The 20,496-nt window shown below is 52.8% G+C and overlaps 1 protein-coding gene across 4 annotated transcripts in view; it reads left to right on the top strand.

Moving 5' to 3' along the window:
• FRMD5 (FERM domain containing 5) overlaps nucleotides 1-20,496 on the top strand; it is a 111,931-nt gene that overhangs the window by 72,695 nt on the left and 18,740 nt on the right. For 2 of the 4 annotated variants that reach the window (XM_037395060.1, XM_037395058.1), the window contains exons 2-4: nucleotides 11,424-11,528; nucleotides 16,099-16,141; nucleotides 16,736-16,814. In XM_037395060.1, coding sequence (XP_037250957.1) covers nucleotides 11,424-11,528; nucleotides 16,099-16,141; nucleotides 16,736-16,814 — 227 coding nt within the window. Of the gene's footprint in view, nucleotides 1-11,423; nucleotides 11,529-16,098; nucleotides 16,142-16,675; nucleotides 16,815-20,496 lie in introns of all 4 variants that reach the window. The other 2 variants (XM_037395059.1, XM_037395057.1) reach the window with 1 other exon arrangement.

Here is a 20,496-nt window from a genome sequence, read left to right as displayed (position 1 = left end):
GTAGGGAGGGAAGGGTTGCTGCAGATAATGCACCCTGTTAGAGGCTTGCAGGCATGAGCACTCTGCTCCAGGCACAGTCACAGCTTTCTGAGCTGCTTGTTCCCTGTCTAGAAATGAATACTCAGGCATATTTTCGCTCGTTTCCTCCTTGTACCTTAGCTCAGATGAGACACTGGCTTACTTTGAGGGCTGAGAGAGCTGTCAGTTAGGAGAACTTTGCCCTGTCTGCAAAGTGAACATTAACTTTGTCCGAGGGATAATAAATCCCAGGCTTGTACAATACAATGCCGAATTTTGAAAATGAAGCATTTAAGCGACAATATTGCAGTCAAATTGCTAGTGAAAATCTCTTCATGTTGGCAGTGGAGCTGGTGGGTCTTTGATCTCTCCCAGCTCAGATGTTGCTGCCAGAGACTTAAGCTTAAACTTCACTTTGTAAAATAGACTTTTTTGACAGTTTCCTTTAAAAAATAATCTTCCTTTAAGCTCAGGAAGCAGGGAGGAATGGCCAGCCCCACAATGCGATTTCTAAACCAAATAGTGCAGAAAGGAGCAACTTTCAACTGCTGCTATTTTTTCTGTAAATCCTGCGCTTAATCCATGGAGCGGCTGTGGGGAATTTGTTGTTGCAGCTCCAGAAGCACAAACGTTGTGACGGGGCTGGGAATCTGGCAAGGTTGGGTTGGGGCTGGCGGTGGCTGGTGCTGCTCTGGGTGAACAGGCATTTTCCAGCAGCCCTGGGGCCGATTGGGCTCCCTTGTCCCACAGGCTTGGGGTGCTGCTGCTCACTGGGGTCCCAGCCATGTGCTGGCAGGAGAGGGTGATGCTCTGTAAATGGCTGAACTGGAGCTGGCTGATGGGGAGCTCAGCCTGGCAGGTTGCAAAGCCCTGGTGCCCCTCTTCAGCCCTGGTCCTGCCCCTCACCAGTCCTTTTTGGCCACATCCATGGAGCCGATCCAGCCCTGCCCAGGCACTGGGGGTGCAAGCCCAGTCAGACAGGCTGCCTGGGGCTCTGAACCCCCTTTCTGCCTTGAGCTGCTGGAGCAGCAGAGGAGAGGTGCCCACCAGTTTGCATGGAAGGAAAGGCAAAATTATTACACAAGAGGGAATCTGCTATTATGTAGTTTGGAGCGATCTCTGGTGACTCTCTGGGGTGGTTGATCAGGCTGAGGTCCAGCAGAGTTGTCACTACCGCTCCCCAGCTTTTCCCAGCCCACGCCGAGCAGCTTTGAACTTGTCTGTGCCTCTGGCCATCTGACCTGTCTCTCTCCCCCTGCTCACAGGGCGATGTGGGATGCCCCACAGCTTCTGCTGACATATTTTCCTTTTTCCCCGGGCAGGAGACAGAAGGCCTCCAGCCCCTCCGTTTTGCTCCCAGCAGCCCTGCAGCCCATGACTGTGAGAAATGCTTCCCAGGAGCTTCTCTGCCATGCAAGGCATGCATCGAGCCTACTTGAATAATGCAAATAATCTCCTGCTTTTTCTTTCAGTCTGGAGCGAGTATACTTCCAGCATCTCCCCATGACTGCAGCTCATGCTCGTCTGCTTTGCAGAGCCTTGGCTGTGATGTGAACGCAGTGGCTGGGGGGATCAGCTGCTTCACTGGGCTTGCCCCTGCCATCGTCCCCTCCCTGGGACTGGCTGCTCTGCTGGCTCTGGGCTCCTGGCTGGGGCAGGACCTTTGTGAGGAGCCCAGCGAAGCATGAGCCAGCCTGTTTCGTATCTCAGAGCAGAGGTTTGCTCACTGAAGGAGACAGGTAGACCCTGCCCTCTGGGGGGTTTCTGAGATGTCCTATGCCACAAGACCGCTGGGTGAGGTGACAGTGGAGTGAGTACATGGTACCCAACCCTCGCCTTCCCCTTGTAAGAAGTGCTTTTAAGGTTTGCTGATGAGGGTTTTCCAGCAGATGTGTCGTGACGTCCCCGTGCATGGGGTCATTGGCAGGACTGGCTGGCTGTGGGAAGGTGCCAGGCTGGTGAAGGAGCTGGTTGTGCTCCACCTCATCATGGAAACTGGTTTTACTGGTCTGGCGTTGGTTGTGGGGATGGCAGGTTTGCGTGGCAGTGCTGGGAGCTTATTGGGCTAATGGGGGAGCTTAGCTTATTACACTTTTATATGGCTTTGGGCTTGATGCCACGTGATACCTGATTAAGAAGCAGGAGTGAAAAAAAAATTGTCATTGCACATGGTAAATGGTTTAAAAAGAGCGGCTGTGCTACCAGTCTCTCTACAAGTAAGCCTTTAGGAGAGACCTGGGCCTCATCCTGAAATGCAAAGCCATCCCTTGCTGCAGCAGGTTCACAGCTCTGGAGCATGGCTGGGGCATGAGCTGCTGTGCTCGTGGGACCGGGAATGCTCCTGCTTAACGTGAGGCACACCTTTCATTTGTAGATGAGCTGCTATTTTTAAATATCTCTTTTTTGGGGGGTTATGGATGACCCTAATTTTGGCTGAGAAGCTTAAAAAGCTAAGAATGCAAGGTTACTTTAATCTTTAAGTTTAAAAATATCTGGGATTCTTCTGTTTGATAGTGCTGGAGGTGCTTATCTCCCTGCAGAAACCTTGTTTCAGTTTTGCAGTACATCACGCAAAACTTTTTTTGCAGTAATGGGTGCCAAATTCCAGCATTCTGCACTTTTCATATTAGAAAACTTTACAGATGCTGACGCTCGGCATGGCAAAGCACTCTGGGGCTCCTCTGCACTGTGCCAGGAAGGGGGACCACGATTCTGGGCTGGCAGCATCCTTGCTGCCATGCCGCAGGTCTAGGGCCAGATGGATCCCAACTGAAGTTCATTGAGCTCTGAGAAGCAGACCCTGCAGTCTGCACAGTGAGGTTCCCATCACTGAGCTGTGGGATGGGTGTGTTTGCCACTGGAAAATCTTGGCAGGATCTCCCTGCCATCAGCACAGTGCTGTCTTTCTGTCTCCCCCATAAAAAGGGATCATAAAACTCCCTGGAAGATCTTGTTCCTCAGGCCACTGATGCACCTATCTCCTTCCCAAGCAGAGAGCAGTAAATCTCTGTATTAAGCTGTTGCTGACATGTTAATGCTTCTCGGGTACCTCATAAAGATGCTGCAGAGCTGGACAGCTCTGAAGTGTTTTGTGAGGAGTGGCATGGGGTAGCGATGGATTCCCGGAGCCAGCATTGCTCCTCTCTCCCATGGCAGCATCCCCCTCCCAGGGTTTGTTCCTCAGCCAGCTCCTCTGCTGCGCAGGACAGCGCACCCCAGTTTGGCCCGGGCGGCAGGAGGGGAGCACAGCCAGGCAGCTGCCGTTCCCTGGCCAGCAGCAGGCAAGGCTGGCACAGCAGGGCTGAGCCTGCACCCACGGACACAGATGAGCTCATGAACAGCAACATGTGCGTGGGGCTGGATGGCCGTGGGGTGTCCCCAGGGGGGCTTTGTGCATGCTGCGCAAGGGGGTTGGATGGATGCAGGGCAGCTGAGCGTGGCTGCTGTGGTCCCTGCCAAGAGTGCGTGTAGCTGTATCTCAAGGCAATGTACACCTCTGAGCCCTTTCAGCCCCACAAGGGTCTTGTCCCAGAGCCTGTCCTCAAAGTTCACCTGCTGCCCTAATGAGCTCGGTTGGTCCAGCAAGGCTGTGAGTGGGGGTACTGGGGTGTGCTTGGGGCTCCGGAGATCCCATAGAAATGGGGAGTGCCATGAGGTCTGGTCCGAGTGACATCCCAGTACCCTTGGACAAGATCGGGTGTGAGGGAGGATGTGGGAGCCGAGCTGAGTGGAGTCAGACCCTCGAGGACATTGCCCCACACTGCCCTGCAGACCCAAACCCATTCTGGTTTCTTTTGTGTTTCGGGGCAATGTATGATGCGGCTGCAGGGACCATCACAGAAAAATTAAGGTTTGCAGATTTTCTGCCTGCCTGTGCCGTAATGCAGCCTTCTGCGAGCAATGGCACATCTTCATCTCATTTAACACAAGACTAGGCAAAATTAGGGACTATTATGAATCGGAACAATTCAGTGTGGTGCGTCACAAGTGACTGGCAATCCATGTTATCCTCTGCAGCTCTGCACTGGAAGCAGCAGCCAGCAGCACAGCATCAGCATGGCCGTGCTGGCTCCTGGCACAGCCACTGCGCTGCCTCTGCAAACCAGCCTCCACTGGGAATGCTCCTTATTGTCCTGCTCAATCACACAATTGAAATTAATTACAGAAATATGCCACCCTACGGCATCCACATGTCTGAATATACTATGCTTAACAATGATTCCTTAAGTTTTTATATGTCGCAGAAGTTTAAGACAGAGAAAAGTCATTAGCAGGTGTTAGTATTCGGAGGCAGTTACCTTTGTATGGTGCAAGTGAGCTTGGCATGTGGCGTTCCTGGTGTGTGCAAGCAGGGATTGCTAACGGTGCAGCCGGCAGTAGTCTCTCCATTAGACTGCTGTACCCTGAAAGGCTGACCTCAAAAATTTGCAAACCTTAAGACAGATAAAGTCTTACTTTATAAGAACCTATAAAGATCAAAACATAGAATATTTAAGCTGATATTATGCAATAGAGAGCTTTTTTTAAGTTGTGATTTGTAAAGACAGTGCAGATAATTTCCTGAAAGACATACTTATAATGATTAATTTAGAATATGTTTAATTCAAGTTAGATCAAAGAGAAGGCATTTCCCCCTGTAATGCCATTTGCGGGTTTTTTTTATACTTCCATCATATTCTCTTGGACTTGGGGGGGATGTCTGATCTGTCCTTTGTGGAGATTGCTCTGTGTTAAAACTGCAGAGGAAAGCATTGTGAAGACGTTAGTGCTAATTCAGGGCATGGGTAGGGAAAGGGAGAAGAGCCGGGAGCAAATCCCAGCAAAACTGGCTCTGGGAGGTGAGGAGGGGTGTGATGCTGGGGGTTGCAAAATCATCCCCTCTGCTGTTCTCATCTGGCTAGAAAGGTTCATGCTTTTGCAGCTTCTTCCGGTGTTTTCCATAATGGTTGTCCGTAATAGACTTTCCTAAGCGTAAAAGTTCAATTAGCAGCCCACGTTGCTGCAGCGCGATGGGCAGCGTGCCCGGCTGGCTCCTGGGCGGAGCAGACAGATGTGCGACCCACTGCTGGCAGCAGAGGGGAAAGGGAGAGCGCACGTGTCTCCGCAGCTGTGTCTGTTCCAAGCCTTCAGGTCTAATTGGGAATAATTTACAAGTATGTCTTTATGCAACTCCAGTTCCTGTTATGTGGTGAGTTGTTTTAAACTCTGTGGCTGTGTCAGATGTCCCTTTAGTTCAGCCTGCAAAGTAATCTTTTCTATGGGAAGGAAAGAAAATTGGTTGTTGTAACTATTTTCTATATAATGCAGGAGGAAGTCCAGCCTTCCTAATGCGTGTTACAGCTGATCTGGGAAGGTTATTTCGTGCCTAATAGGCAAGCCAGGCTCGGGTGTTCGTTCTGCTGCTCTCAAGATGCTGCTGCACTTTCTCTCTTCTCAAGCTCCATGCTGCTGCTTCAGTTCTCGTTGAAAAAAATTACTATTATTTAATGAAAGAACAATAACTTGTTTCCATAACATTGAAAAAAATTGCTATTATTTAGTGAAAGAACAATCCAAAAGGGATTTGGATTCTGGCAGGTTTCAGTATTCCTTTCCATTCTGTGCCCTTGTACCTGAGCTGGGCGCACAGCCTGTACCGGGCAGTGATTGTATTTGACAGTGATGGATGATACACGCAGAGGCTCAATTAGCCTATTAATAAAGCACAATCTAGGCCACGGTTTTCCAAGTTCAGCACCTAAATCTGTATTCAGGCTCATAAATGAGCGACCTCGTTTCCCAAGCAGCGGCCAGCAGTGCTGGTGACCATTGCATGCTGGCCAGCTTGGCTGGTGCTTTGCTCCGCACCCCCGGGTGCAGCTGCAGCAGGGTGGTGGGTGAGGGGTGCCTGAAGGAACCTGGCTTGGGGTGGGAACAGGTGGGCACTACAGCTGTGGGGACCCAGCCCAGGACCATCCATGGCCGCGTTCCCAGCTGACGGGGACCTGCCCGTTCCCGGCTTCATTAAATTAATGTCTCTGCATAAGGGAGCTAGGGAGGGGGGTGGGGTGGGGTGAGTGTTCAACCCTGCCAGGGTTGGGGTCCTGGGGGATGCTTGCTCTGCCAGCCCAAGGAGTCGCCTTTGGCTCAGGCTGGAGCTGAGCAGCTGCACTTAAACGCCAAGTTTCTGGTCCTTGAGCTGTGCAAAAGGGGACATGGCTGGTACAGGTGGCCCTGGGGTCCCTACCACCCTTCCTGCTCCCGATGTGTCTGCTCTCCCCATCGTGGACTGGCATCTTGTTCCTGTGCGGGGTGGTCCCTGCTGGATACCATCTGAGGATGCTTCCCAAGCATGGGGCAGCCCTAGGGGTGGCCGTGCCCCTGGGCTGCACAGGAGCTGCTGCATGGGTGCCCATCCTGCATGGCCACAATGCAGGGCTGGCGCAGAGCCTGCAGGGCTGGCGCAGAGCCTGCAGGGCTGCAACAAAGGCAGCTGTCCTGTGCAGCTGGGGCGGCTGACCAGCACCATCGACGTGGCTTGGTGAGGGTCCAGCATGCAGGGCAGGCTGCATCTGGTTGCAGCTGAAATACAATTTTGATATCTTGAGTATGGGAATGGGAATCTTTCATTTTTTTTTTTCCAAATGCTGAGTGCATTTGGACAACATAGGAAGGGTGAGTGATGGGCTTTGTTGTCTGGCCTGGGGAGGAGGAGCAAGGGGATGCAGGAGAGGAGAACAGGCAGAGACAATTCCTGAAACTTTAGCTCCACTCTGTCAGAGCGTTGTTCCCGTCGGCTGGCAGGGCTTGCTGCCTGCAGGGAGTTGTTTGTTTACTGTCTCAGCATCTCCCAAGGACTGGAATGGGTTTGGCAGGACGGCTGCCTCACAGCTCCAGCCCATCTCCCCAGCCGTGCTGCGGCTGCAAAACACTTTCAGCTGCCTCTGTGCAAACTCTCATGGCACCATTCTCAATGCTCTCCTGCTATTTCACTTCATTTCTGCCCAGAACAGCTGCCTTAAGTCTCCATTTCTGCAACAAGAAGAATTGCTTAGAAACTTGGTAATAAATTGGGGAAGAACGTGAGTCAGCTGAGCTGAGCCAGGCTGGGATTCACTGCGGTGCCCAGCCAGCAGCCGTCCCCAGCTCTATAAGCAGGATTTTGGCTGCTCTGCTGTATTTTAACAGCAGAGTCCAAAAACCTAGTGCTGTTTTACTTCAACATGAGCCAGACGAGATTCGGCGAGCCTTTTGCTGCTAGGCTGCAAGGCTGGGCTCCTCCAGGTGAGCACGAGGGTGGCTCGCTGTGCCATGCCGGCACTCAGGCCAGCAGGAGGATGCTGATCGTCTTGGGTGCCTTACAACCTTGTGGCCCTGTGAACAACACCTGGAGTCCACAGCTGCATTCCTTCGGGGTGGTTGGTGCCTGGCGTCCCCCTGAGGAGCTGTGGTGCTGGAGCAGGATGCTGGTCCATGATGGGGCTGGGCTGGGGCTGGTCCTGGGCTGCAGCCCCACAGGCATCACAGGTGCCTTCAGGACAAAGCAATGAGCTGACAGATGTGGCTGTGGCTGCCCTCAAGCGCTGGCTTTCGATGGCACCTGCTGCTGCTGCAGCAGCTATGAGATGTGCTGTCATACGCAGCTGTCTCTGTGATGCTCCTTGGAGGATCCTCTGTGATCTCTTCAGGGAGTTCACTTGCAGGAAAGTGGAACCTCGCTGTTACCCCCAGCATGTGAGAGCAAAGCTGCAGAGCTGTTCATTGGCCCAGAGAGGTTTTAGGAACCATGGAACTGGGGAGCTTCATGTCCTGCAGCCGCTGCTGTGGCTGATGCTGAGCAGAGCCCGTTCAGCCGCATCAGGGTGCTCTCATGGGGAGCACCCAACTGCTGCAGCTTCATCTCAGTCATCTCATCTGCTCAAACAAAGCTCTTCTGGAGTCAGTTTTCCTTTGCATGTGTGCGCAGCCTGCAGGGACATGGCTACAGGGCTAACCGAGTTCTGGTTTTTGGTTTATTTCTTTTAATTTGCAGAGATGTGATGCTTCTGAGAATGATGAACATGTCCATGCCCCTGGGCAGGGGGAGAGACATCTGAACACACCCGAGCACTCAGATTGCCGCTCTCGTGTGTTTTACATTGCGTCAGTTGTTTGTTGCATAAAAAAGCTGCCCTTGGCTACATCCCAAGGAGATCCCATCAAACATTTTCCACAGGAGGCTTTTTAAGACTTGACTTAAGCATTGCTGGTGTCCGAGTGAGTCACACCCCATTCTGTGAGTGAGAAGTGAAGGAAGGCAGAGCGCGGACTTGCTCCCAGGGCTGTCAGGCTTTGCACATCAGCACATGCCTTGGGGGTAGTTTGGAACAGCCCTGGAGGGGTGGGATGCCCAAGGCTGCAGGGATGAACCTCAGAGGCAGCAGACACATCCTCTCTGTTGCCTCTGGGTATTTTGGTGAGTTTGCCCTGCCAATGCCATGAGCGAAGAGCAGAGCTCTGGGAGATGCAGATAGAGCAAGGGCAGGGCTGGGGTATGACTTCGGTAGCCCTGGGGAGAAGGTTGGGGTGCAGTCACCAGCAGCATTTTCAGAGGAGGTTTCATGTCAGTGATTGCGTTGAGGCTATCATCTTCTGGGAGCAGCAGGGCCCAGTGAGCATCCCTTGCCCCTTGGCCAAGCTTCACTGGGCAGCACTGGGGTCTCCCCTCTGCTGCTCCCCCTGGCACAGGGGCTGTCTGTCCTTCCCCTTCCTCCTGTTTCATCTGGAGCTGGAGCGGGCACTGCCCACCCCACATCCCCCCCAGCCCTTCCCTCTGTGCCGCACAGCCAGTTCTCCTGCTGACTTCTACGTGGGTATGCCCAAGACGCTCCATCAGCCCATCGCCACTGGCCGAGCGCCAGCGCTGCAGCAGCAGAGCGAGCAGGACAGGCTCTCCCTGCACGGCTGCCTGCGAAGGCACAGCTTGCAGCTTGGGACCAGGATGGCCCCTGCTCTGCTGCTCTGGTGGCAGCACTGTCTGGGTGTCACAGCGTCGCGTCGCCTTGTTGCTGCCCTGGTGTTTGCCAAATCTGGCACCGAGCGCAAGTCACTTCAGCAGCTGAATAATTGCAGCCTGAACTTCGTAACTCTGAATGAAGCACTGTTTATTTAAAATGCAGACACACTTACTATGCAGTACTAAGCCCCAGGAAGGGGTTAATGCCAGACCGGGTGTGTGTGTGTGTGTGTGTGTGTGTGTCCCTGATTGCAGGGCCTGTGTTTGCTGACTGAATATTTGATCGGATAATTCTTGAGTTAGATGTATTTTGTCGGGAAACAGAAACCTGTGTTATCTGAAGGAGGCATCTACAGCTGTCAGGAGCAGCCTTTGATCTGCTGAGACATGGTGCTGTATAGCAGGTCCCCCATCAACTGCAAGGTAAAGGAGGTGTCCATCACCTGCAGCACAGTCGTTCCAGGGTCCTGCAAATGCCAGCACCTGGCAGAGGGCAGGCAGCAGGGATGGCTGGTAGGCTGAGGGGCCGGATCCTCCGGTGCCTCCCTGTCAGCCTGGGTACTTGCGTGCTGTTTGCTCTGCCATAAAGGGGTAGAGACAGGGTCTGAAGAATTTTACCTCTTCTCCCTCTCTGGCCCCAGGTGAGGGGGTTTCCCAGGGCTATGTCACCTGGCTTAAGCTTTTTGGAAATACATAAATTACTGGGTTTGATCCCAGACCTCACACAGACTGAGGACCCCACTCTCAGCAAGCACTGAGCCTCGGTGTCAGACCACCGCAGAGGTACAGCTCTGCTTGGTGCAGAGCCACTGCCCTGGGTGGGTGCTATGGGAGGTTCATGAATTGTCTGGGTGGTTTTGGGTTCTTATCCGTGAGCGAAATGTTACTTACAGTGATCAGATTTGGAGTAGTTAAATGGCTGTCTTATAAGGAGTTCAGTATGCAGCATTGCACAGCTGTACACTTGGACTGGGCAAATACCATTGCTGTGATAAATTGTCTGTTGTGACGGGGGCTCTGTGGCCATTGGGGTACAATTCTGGGGAGCAAAGGAAACATTAAACCAGAAGAGCCTTGGTGTAACTCCATATTCTTCTTGGCTTATTGATGCCATGCCAAACTTTTAGTGGGTAAGAAAACCATTTCTGGTTAAAGCAGTGGTGATCTTTTTGACATAAGGGATGCACAGCTCTTCCTCAGCAGTGACCCCCACGGGCTGTGAGTGGGTGTCACCAGAGTCCTGACACCTCCAGCTCTCTCGGGTGTTGCATTTTTACACTGAATGCAGGAAGGACCACGGCATCTGGGGCCAGCACCACTGTGGAACAGCTCAGAGCACCAGAATTAAGTGTGTGCTTCAGTCTTTGCAGCGCTGGAAAGGAAAGTTTTAAAAATTTTGAGATTTATCAAATTTTATAACGATGATACTTCTAAATTCCCCATTAACATTCAGTCTAGTGCTGTCTGTCAGTTGTACTGGCACATAGGACCTTGTAAAGCTGTGGGGGTCTGGCAGCACAGGCTGGGCCTGGAGAAAGTGTAAAACTGTAGAGTCCCTCTGCCACAGCGATGAAGAGCCCCAGGAACAAGGAAGGGGGAAGGTTTTTTCCTAGAAGCTCAATAGCAGAAAAGGGCACAGAAGAAATATGCTGAAAATAGGCAGGTCAGCACTGGACTCATGCTGTAGTGGCGGACCAGGGAGAGACTGTTTAAGAGAGGAAAGGTAATGAGCTGATGGTGGCCCGTGTCATGCTTATGGGGAGGGAGTCCAAGAGGGATCACAACAGCAGCAAAGCTGCAACCTTGCTGATCTGTCTGCTTGAAAACACAGGCCAGGCAAACAGACCCCAGAATTCACAGCTTCCCTGCCTAACGCTTCACTACAGCTTGAACTGCAAGGCGATTCCCAGACAGGCTCTGACCTTGGTCACGGCTTTCTTTATGCTTTTAAAACACCCTGGGTGTTTTGTGACATTCAGGACATGTTTGGGGTGGTTGCCATTCTGCCCCGCTTGCATTCTCACTGCATGCTCCATCCAGGCAGCTTTGCCTCCGCAGCACTGCCTTAGAGCCGCCTGGATGCACATTTGTTGTCCGAGTGGCCATGGTTTTTGGCTGATGCCGCGGTCTCCTGCTGAGCCCTGGGCAGCCTCAGCATCCCACCTGGGCATGAGCCACAGGTCTCTGGATGGAAATGGGGATTGGTGCGCTGTGGGGGTCCTGCTGCTCTTGGGCTGCCCCTCAGGTGGGATGGGAGGTGGTTTCTGAGCTGAAAATACTGCTGGTGAAGCACCAAGAAATTGGTGGGCTTTGCACCATCCTCATTGCCACTTTACAAGTTTCAGACCCTTCACTCACCCAGCATATCCCAGCTCCTCTGCCTCACCACCCTCCTTCTGCCACTCTGTAAATTAGTTTCTTTGTCTTGCAGAGAGATGCCAAGGGCCAGTACCTGTTCGACCTTCTCTGCCACCACCTGAACCTGCTGGAGAAAGACTACTTCGGCATTCGGTTTGTGGACCCCGACAAGCAAAGGGTGAGAGCCCTGCCTGCTCAGGCTGGGTGATGGGGTGTCTTGCAGCTTGGTGGTATCAGACTTGTCCTTGCTGCTGTGGCTGAAAACCAGAGTATGAAGCAAATGGCTGCAATAAAATTCAGTTCAGGCAGTGATGAGGGGCTCTTTCCCAGCAGTTCTCCCCCCGGCCCTGCTGCTGGGTGCCCTGACATGGTTATTGCGTTGCCCACGGGAAGGGCATCGTGGTCCCCTGAGCACCCTGGGGAACCCCCTGTCCCTTCACACCTCTTTCAGGTGAGCCAGGGCTGAGTCTCGAGCTGCAGCCCTGGGGAGGGGGAACGGGGTGGGGCACACAAGCTCTGGCAGCGGCAACCTCAGTGTCCCTGCTCTGCTGACGTGTCCTTGGCGTTGGCTGGGATGTGCGAGCTGGAGGAGCTCGCATGGCTCTCAGATCCCCATGTGAGTGGTGAAAGCATCTCGTGTTTGCAAAGTGAGAGGATGTGATGCTATTGCAAAGGCAAAGAGGGAGGTCTCCTGACACTGGGTTTGCAGGACTGATTCTAGCAGAGAATCACATTTTAACACTGAGATTAGGCCGTGCGACAGCTTTGTGCTGAGAGTCCAAATGGTTGTGTGGTGAAACATGATGTGGGAGTGCACAGAGCTGACAGCCCCTGCGGCAGGACCTGGTCTGACCCGCCAGTGCAGCTCCCAGCACGGATCTGCACGGAGCCCTGCCAAGACCCCAGGCAGCTGCGGCCGGTGCGGGTGGAGGGTGGCACAGCCTCCCACAGGGGCAGAGCCCCGCAGGTGGGTCCCATGTGCCACAGTCCCAGCGAGCTGGATTTCCCTGCAGAAGTTTTGTGAGTGAGTCTTGCCACTTCTTCAGGGTTAACTGTCCGTATGCCTTCTAAAGCCTGTGCGGAACGCAAGCTCTGCACAAACGTATGTCAAATCGCTGCTTGCCATTAGAGCGCTTGAGGCTTGTGAATGAGAAGCGCTGTGAACATGCTCGCGGGTGTAGCTATTAATAACAATCTTGTGTTGCACTTCCTGCTGATCAATACAAGCCACCGTAACGAACAATTCCAGCTCCCCAAGGCACCTTTTACCACGTCTGTTATGGGGAGCAGACGCTGTTGAGCAAGGAGCTGGGTGCAGAGCTGCTCCCTTGCTGCTGGCTGTGGTAGGATGGGGCTGATGTGAGCCCTTTGCTCCCCGCTTCTCCCTTCCAGGGCACCCACTGACACTCATGTGGCTTTCTCACCCGGAGGTAGCCTCCTCTTCCTTGTCCTTCCTACCTTGCTAAAGCACAGCCATCACAGGGCACATGATGCTGCTGCCTCTCACAGGGTCTCTGGACCGTCACCCCCTGCTGCGTCACCTGTGCCCACCAACTCATGTTTTCTTGTCTTGATCCCTCCCTGCTTCTCCAGCTTTCTCCCAGATTTGCCTCCTGGTGTCATTGTCACGCTGATGCACGACCTCTGAGGGCTGGATTTGCAGTGGGCTGTGGAGTGGTGGCTCTTCAGTGCTGGAGAGCAGCATTTTTCTTGAATGATGTTGAGGGATCATTAACTGACACTCCACTTGTGTTGGCTCTTTGTTCCCCTGCTTTTTTGTGAATTGCCTCTTTAAACACATGCAGAAATAAAACCCTGTGCATAATGGATTATTATGCATCATCCCTGTGGGCACAGTCGGTGGAGAGCTACTGAAGTCTGTGCTCACCAAGAGCTCGGCACAGTGCTCTGGAAACCCCCTCGGTGCAGTCACTGTGTGGAGGAGGTGTATCGGCGATTTTCTTGGAGCATCTTCACTTGAAGCAAATGGTGGGCAGATGGAGAACACAGGGTCTGTTTCTTGTCCGAGCTGGTGCAAGGAGAGGCTGTTTCTCTGCTGTTACCTGTGGTGGGTCAGTGCCCAGGGTCTCCTGCACACTGGGTGCAAAGCCCAAAGCTGGTGGGCAGCGGCTGCCTGCAGCAGTGTGGGAGCCACTCAGGGAGAGGGGCACAGAGGCAGAGCTGGCACAATGATGCCAAGAACACTCCTTCTGCTGGTGCTTTGGTTCTGGGAATAATCTGTTTCAGTTCAGGCCACGAGGGTTGTGTAAGAGGTCAGCTTTGAGCAGCATCCCGGTGGGGGACTGCTTGGGAGCGGGGAGACCCCTCTGCGTGGGAGCCAGCCCCAGCCCAGCAGCTCAGGGACACTGTGCCTATCGAAGAGTTGCCCTGGTTTAGCATTTCCTCAGCTGAAAGTGCTGCATTGAAGCTGGTGATGAACTAAGCTGTCACTTCAGTCCATTATTTCTGATGCGCAAGTCAGTCTTTCTTATTGAAGGTGTGCTCTGCCATATGCCTGGCTGGCAGCCTGGCAGGGGGGAGCACAGTGAGTGGGTCTGGACTCTGCTTCTGCCCGGGGCTGGTCTGGGAGCCTCAGTGCTCCTGTGATGTGGGAGAGGCGGCTGCTGCAGCCCGCAGCATGCTCCAGGCACAGCTACAGCTCCTGCCGGGAGGGCACGTGGCAGTCATTGAAAACCTCTTAATTTTTAAGCGTGGCCAAGAGGAGCCTGTGCACTGCCCTGGGGCTGCTCCAAGTGAGATGTGTCTATTGAGAGTGCAGGTCTATGGACAGCAGCGATAGAGGAGAAAAAGAGAGGGGGGAAAAAAAATCCTGTTTCCTTACCCATCATTTCCCAGCTCTCTGTTGCGTCTGGGTCAGAGGATCTGAAATCATTTCAGCCCAGTCCAAAAGACAACAGTGCTTCTTCTCAGCATGGTGGGGACCAATGGTGACCCGGAGGTTCCCTTGGTCCTGTGGTGGCTTCCTGGGACCTGGGCAGGCATCTCCTGCAGGAACCCTCCCTGATGTTCCCTGTCCTGACACTGCTGCCGGAGTCCCAGGACTGCTCACTGCCAGTGTTGGGGTGCATTCCCATGGGACTCCCCCTTGCCCCAAGGCTTCCCAAAGCCTCCTAAGCAGGGGGCTGTGCCTGCACAGTCACAGGAGTTACCAGTGCAAGGGACCAGACCCCCAGATAACAGGGCATGTCGTGGCCGCCTTGACCCGTCACTGGTTTTTGCAGTGCTACCAGCAGCATATCTGCAGCAGGTGCCAAATGCACCCCAGAAAAGCCCGAGTAAAACCCAGTGCAGTTTGTGCAGCTGCGTGGAGCCACTGCTTGCTGGTTTTGCCTCAGTGGTAGACATTAATATTTAAGAGTTTTCTATGGCAATCCAGTTTTCAGTGATGCATCTTTGAAGGCCTGTAATCCCTGGTGCTAACTAGTGTTTGTCTTAATTGTAGTCATTTTGCTTTCGTGTTTTGGTGTTTGAGGGTTCCCTCTTCCCAACACACAGGCATCTGAAGCTACTTCTTGACTGACAACGTTTTGTTCCCTAAATATGCCTGGCCAAACAATGTCAAATCAAAGCAGCAGCTATTGCAGAGGCTTTGCTGCAGGCAAGAGCTTGATGGTTTCTTTTTGATGGCACAGAAGTATAATTTCAGAAATACAGGCTTGAGCTTAACCTTCCCGGTGTCGTGCTGCAGTTACAGATCCCAGTCCCTGCTGGGGCTGGGCTGGGCGATTTCAGGCAGTCGTTGCAGCCAGTGCTGCAGAGCAATCACCCTCGCAGCAGAACCGCGCTGCTGTGCGCTCCTGCCTGCCGGCACGGGCAGCCACCAACACCAGCAGCTGCATGTCCCTGTGGCCGTAGCGAGGTGAGCAGCCCACTGGGCAAAGCCCCACTTTCCCTGGAGCTGCCAGCCTGCAGGGAGGTGAGTTTATGCTTTCTGCACACTGGACCTTGGTTTAGGCTTTAAAAATCGCATCTCCAAGTGGCCGGTCCATACGCTTCCTTGGCACCATCCAGTGCAACTGTGTGGCACCAGGGAGGGACAGTTTTAACAACTGGGGACCAGGTGCTCCTGGTCAAAAGTGGTCACCTCTTTGCTGTGATTGCTTACTCAGCTAGCTGGTGAGCAGAGCACCCAGAGCAGGAGGTTGCTCAGGGTGAAGAAGGGTGCCTTTGGCATGTAACGTGGTGTCATGGTTTAACCCCAGCAAGCAATTAAGTAGCACACAGCCACTTGCTCACTGCCCAGTACCCAGGGGAATGGGGAGGAGAATCAGGGAGGAATGTAAAACTCGAGGGTTGAGATAAGAACGATGTAATAATTGAAATAAAATAAAACCAATAAAAATAATAACTATAATAACAATTACAATGAAAAGGAGGGAGAAGAGGAGAGTAATAAAATCCAAAGAGAAGTGAGAAGAGAAACTAAGTGATGCATAGTACAATTGCTCACCACCCGCTGAGCGATGCCCAGCCACATCAGATGGAGGATGCTGGGGCTTGGGTCCTGATTGGGCCCTCCCTTGGCTGCCAGACAGACAAGCAGGGGCTGCAGCCCCCCTCCCACCCCCTCTGCCATGCAGCTTACAGATCTGCCACAGCATAGGCTTTTATTTCAAGCAGAGGTTTGGGGTTTTTTTTGTTTCTTTAATTTTGCCTCAAAGAGTCAATGTTATTAATTGAAAGTATTTGTTACTGAGTTGCTTTAATTACCTTCTTTTTCGTTTCAGCATTGGCTGGAATTTACCAAGTCAGTTGTGAAGCAGATGAGGGGTGAGTATTGCTGCGAGCCGATGTCCTAGATAAACAGTGTGTGCTCTTTTCCTTTTAGATGTATTTCCATTTTCTCCGGTCTTTCCCCTCAGAGGTCAATTCCCAACACATCTCCCAGAAAAAGGGCCTTTTTGATTATCCATAAAGCTGTTCTGCTGGGCTGAAAGTGGGATCATCCTCCACTGGTCCCACCACACAAGCAGCCAGCCCTGCCCCTCAGCACACAGGCACAGGGCACTGGCCCTGCTGGAGACCAGGACAGAAACAACAGGGATGAGTAAATGAGGTTTGCCAGTGCTGGAGCCTGCCTGGCGAGCGGGGACCGGGCTGTGTGGCTGGCAGCCAGTGCCATGGGCACGTCCCCACGGCTTTAGCGAGGACATCTGCTCCCACCATGGCCGCTGCAGTGGGGAATGGCCCTGTGCCCATCTGCTCCCTCCTTACCAAGGGCAGCTGGGTGTGTTTGGGAGTAAGAGGGAGGGCAGGTGAGACCCCCAGCAATATCTGACTGTGTCCTCGAACGGGGTTATTCAGGAGGACGAAGGAGACAAACGCTGCCGTTTGGTGACTGCGGTATTGCTGTTCTTGCTGCAGCCCAGCCTCCTTTCACCATGTGCTTCCGTGTCAAGTTTTATCCCACGGACCCTGCTGCTCTGAAGGAGGAGATCACCAGGTAAGGACGGGGCACCTGGCGTGGTGGGACTGGCCGGCACTGGGCAGCAAAGGCTTGGCCAAGGCAGGAACACTCTGCTGAGCTTCGGTTTATAGTCAAGGGAGAGCAACAGCCATTTAGATTTCCGAACAAACCTGAATGTTTCTGGGTTGTCCCAACTATGGAAGAAAGGCATGGAAATGCCCACCTGTACTTTGTTAGCGAGTGGAACCACTGTGCCTGGCGGGGAGCGCTGGCTGTGGGGCTAAACCCACTGACTTGTTCTTCAGCTGCAGGCAGTTATAAAACCCACGTTTCCAGGGCAAAGTGCTCAGAGTTGCAGCACTGCTCACCGGAACGTCCAGCATGTCTTCAGGACCATGCTGCCAATGCAGAATGGCTCCTGGGCTGCACCAGGTGCGTGCCCTTCCCTGCGGCTCTCCAAAATATCTCCTGCTGGCTGGAAGCCCCCAGTCCTGGTCAGTGCAGGAAGGTGGGTTCAAGCAGGAGCAGTTCTCCTGTGAGGGTCCGTTTTCTGCTTCTGCTGATACTTTTGCCACTTCTGAATCAGCTGTTAGTGCCACTGCCTGAGCACATCCTTAGCTCAGGGTGTCATTATGTGTGCTTGGTCTGTTGGGAAGGGTTTGAGTGTCTCCAGTTCCCTTGACTTCCTCTGGAAGTAATTAGCCACATCCCTTTTACGTAAGGGGCATGAATGCTCTGGGAGAAATGGGTGATAAACTGCGATACAGGAACTTGACAGCGCTTCTCTTGAGTTTCTATCTTTAGGGGCTCTTCATGTCGCTCTTCCTGCCAGAAGGAAGGACATGAAGAGCACTCCCAGAGAAATTGCAGCAGCTTTGGAAAACAACCAGCAACTGTGGCTCTCCGGGGCACAGCAGCCCAGGCCCCACTGCCTGCCATGGTGTGGAGGGTCGGGTCTGTGCTTGAGGCAGCTGGGCTGGCACCTTTGCTAAAGATTTCTGCGTATTTCCCCTGGAACTCTTTGCCGTTATTGCTGCAAATCTTACTTGTCTTTACAAGCCTGGGGTTTGCTAGGGAAAAGGTAATAAAAATGGTGTGGACTGGGTGCAGGCATGCTGGAGGGAGCATGCCTAGGGCCCAGAGCACTGCCACGGCATAGGCACCCCACTGTCCCCACCAGCCCGGGACCAAGGCTGTCACCTACCCCAGGGGCAGGACCTGCTTGCTGCTGCAGTGCCTCTGCTGCTGCTACACCCAGTGCGGGGTGCAGGCTGCATCATTCGCCCACTGTGCAGAGGTGCAAGAAGCTCTTCAGCCTGACCTGAGAGCTGGCGGGGTGACAGCAGCCGTGGTGGTGTCCGACAGCCCTGCCCAGGGAGGGACAGGGGGCGGGAGGGCAGAGCAGGCGCTGGGATGGCGTTGGTGGTCTCTGCTGCTCCCCTCTGCCAGGCTGTGCTTTGCCGTCCTGATTTTCAGACTATTTGACTGGTTTTCCCTAGTTTCAAATCAAGGGCCTGCTTGTACCTTTAGGAAGTTGGTCAGCTCACTCACGGCACGTGGGCACCTGCAGGCCACTAAAAAAAAAGTATCAAATCAGTTCAGAGGATCCAAAAGTGTGTTGGGGCAAAAAGTGCCAGCTGCTGACCCGCTGATTATCACAACAAGCTCTAGGAGGGAAATGCTTGGCTTTCCTTCTGCTTTCAGTCGTTTGCAGGTGTCCTTATGTGAAGTCCGCGTCAGGGAGATGATCTGGAGAAGTGAGGTGTGAAGAAATGACTGCAGAACTGCTTTTCCTGGCTATGCCCTGGATCTAGGTTTGGGGTGTGAAAGGGTGCAGATCTTGCAGGGTGCCATCTGCCAAAATGCAGGTGAGGGCTCCAGACGAAGCCAGTGAGCTGCACCTGTGAACAAAGGGTCTGGGTGTGGGGAAGAACCACGATTATTTGTGTGCGCAGCTGCAGTGCTCCCCTTTTCCCACCTCGGCTCTTACCTGTGATGCACCTTAGTCTGAGGCAGGAGATGGTCGATCCTGGAGAAGGAAGCCCCCCCCGCTTATCTGTAAAAAACAGGGACAAAAGTAGCGCAGACTTCTCTTGCTGTCTTCAAAGCAGGCTGGAAATGCCATGTTGCACTGTGGACAGTCAGCTGCTGCAGATTGCAGGACCCCCAGCATCTTGGTCCCCAAAATCCTCAAACGGTGGCAGATAGCCCTTGTCACTCCCTTGGGGGGCTCAGGCTCAGCAGCCTGAACCCGTGCGGCCCCAAATCCCTCTGCATCCAGGCCCCACGCTGGGCTGCCATTTCTCCATTTGCTCTGGCTGCCACTACATATTCTCAGTGAATAGCTGGGGTCCATGCTAAGCGTGTCAAGTATTAAGTAGGCTTACTGATAGGGCTAAATATATTCCAGGATTTAATTCTTGGGATTTTCAGTCTATTTCAGCAGGCAGCAAATGAGAGAGGACGTCTGGGCTTTTGCAGCCTGTTATGCAGCGTGTTTGGAATATACCTGGGCTCAGCTTTTACTTCAGTTTTGTGTGAATAAGCTCTCTGTATTTTTGTGGGGCAGATCAGTTAGAAGTAGTAGAGGATGGTGAGGTGTTTCAAAAACTTTTCTGGAATCTGGTTTCCCTATGGTAATGAAGAAAACTAATGACAGCTTTGCTTATGTTTTGCAGAAGGGCACAAAAACCAAAACTAAAAAACCTCTTAAGATGTTGTTAGGAAGCCTGAGAAAGTTTCGGTTCTTTGGGTCTGACCTTAGAGGGGAGATGCAGATGAGGAGGAAAGCATTTGAGCATTTGTAAAGAGCCCTGTGTGCCTTTGCTGGGCCTGTTTAAAAGTGTCTTCATGTCCAGAATGCCAGTCTTTCTGCTGCTGCCAGGAGTTGTGCTGTGATCAGCTTTCTTGGCTAGGATTGCTCGGGTTTTTTGTACAGGGACATTTTAGGGGACCAACAGAAGTGCCCAGGAATAGTTTCACACTGATACGTCTCCTTGTTTTGCTTAAGAGGCATTTATTTAGTTTGCAGTTTTTGCATTTATTCCCATCAACTGCAACCCTGTATAGCCATCAGACCTTAATTTAAATGTGAAATGGCCACAGACTGTCTCCGAATAAGGACAGCTATTATGTGGGCATTAAGCTGCACATACAATATGTTAATTGTATTTCTTTCCTTTAATCAGCGCTTAGCAAACATCTGCAGTTGTCAAGCACAGTAAGGAGAACTGAAATGCAGGTCAGGGATTTAGCATTTCCAGAGGGTGGGAGATGGACCCAAAAGCCTCGGGGTGGTGCTGGGGGAAGTGTTGGGGGCAGGGTGAGCATCTCACCTCCTGGGTCTCTGGAAATCCTTCAACCTGCTTGCAGGCAAAGCAGTGGCTCCCGGGGATGGAGCCAGCCCAGGAGCTTGCTGGTTCAAGCTCAAAAATATTTCCTGTCTTTAATGTCCTTTTCTTAGGCGGCCTCATCTCACAGGCCAGTGCTACCTGGGAAACTCCCCTTTCCAGGGGATATTTCCAAGGCGTAGGCAAGGCTTTGGAAAACTTGTTTGGCACCTGCTGAATGTTTCTGTTTGTAAAACCAGCTCGAGTCTGAAGACTTTCCCTGCTTAAAGGGAACAGGGTTTCTGGGGCAGGGGGCATGAGAGCAAGGCTGGGAGATTGGCAGGGTGAAGCCTGTTCAATTATGCATTTGTTTCGAGGCCTGTGCTGGG

The sequence above is a fragment of the Falco rusticolus genome, chromosome 7 (genome assembly GCF_015220075.1).
Source record: "Falco rusticolus isolate bFalRus1 chromosome 7, bFalRus1.pri, whole genome shotgun sequence".
NCBI lineage: Eukaryota > Metazoa > Chordata > Aves > Falconiformes > Falconidae > Falco > Falco rusticolus.
This window is presented reverse-complemented; position numbering and strand designations above follow the sequence as displayed.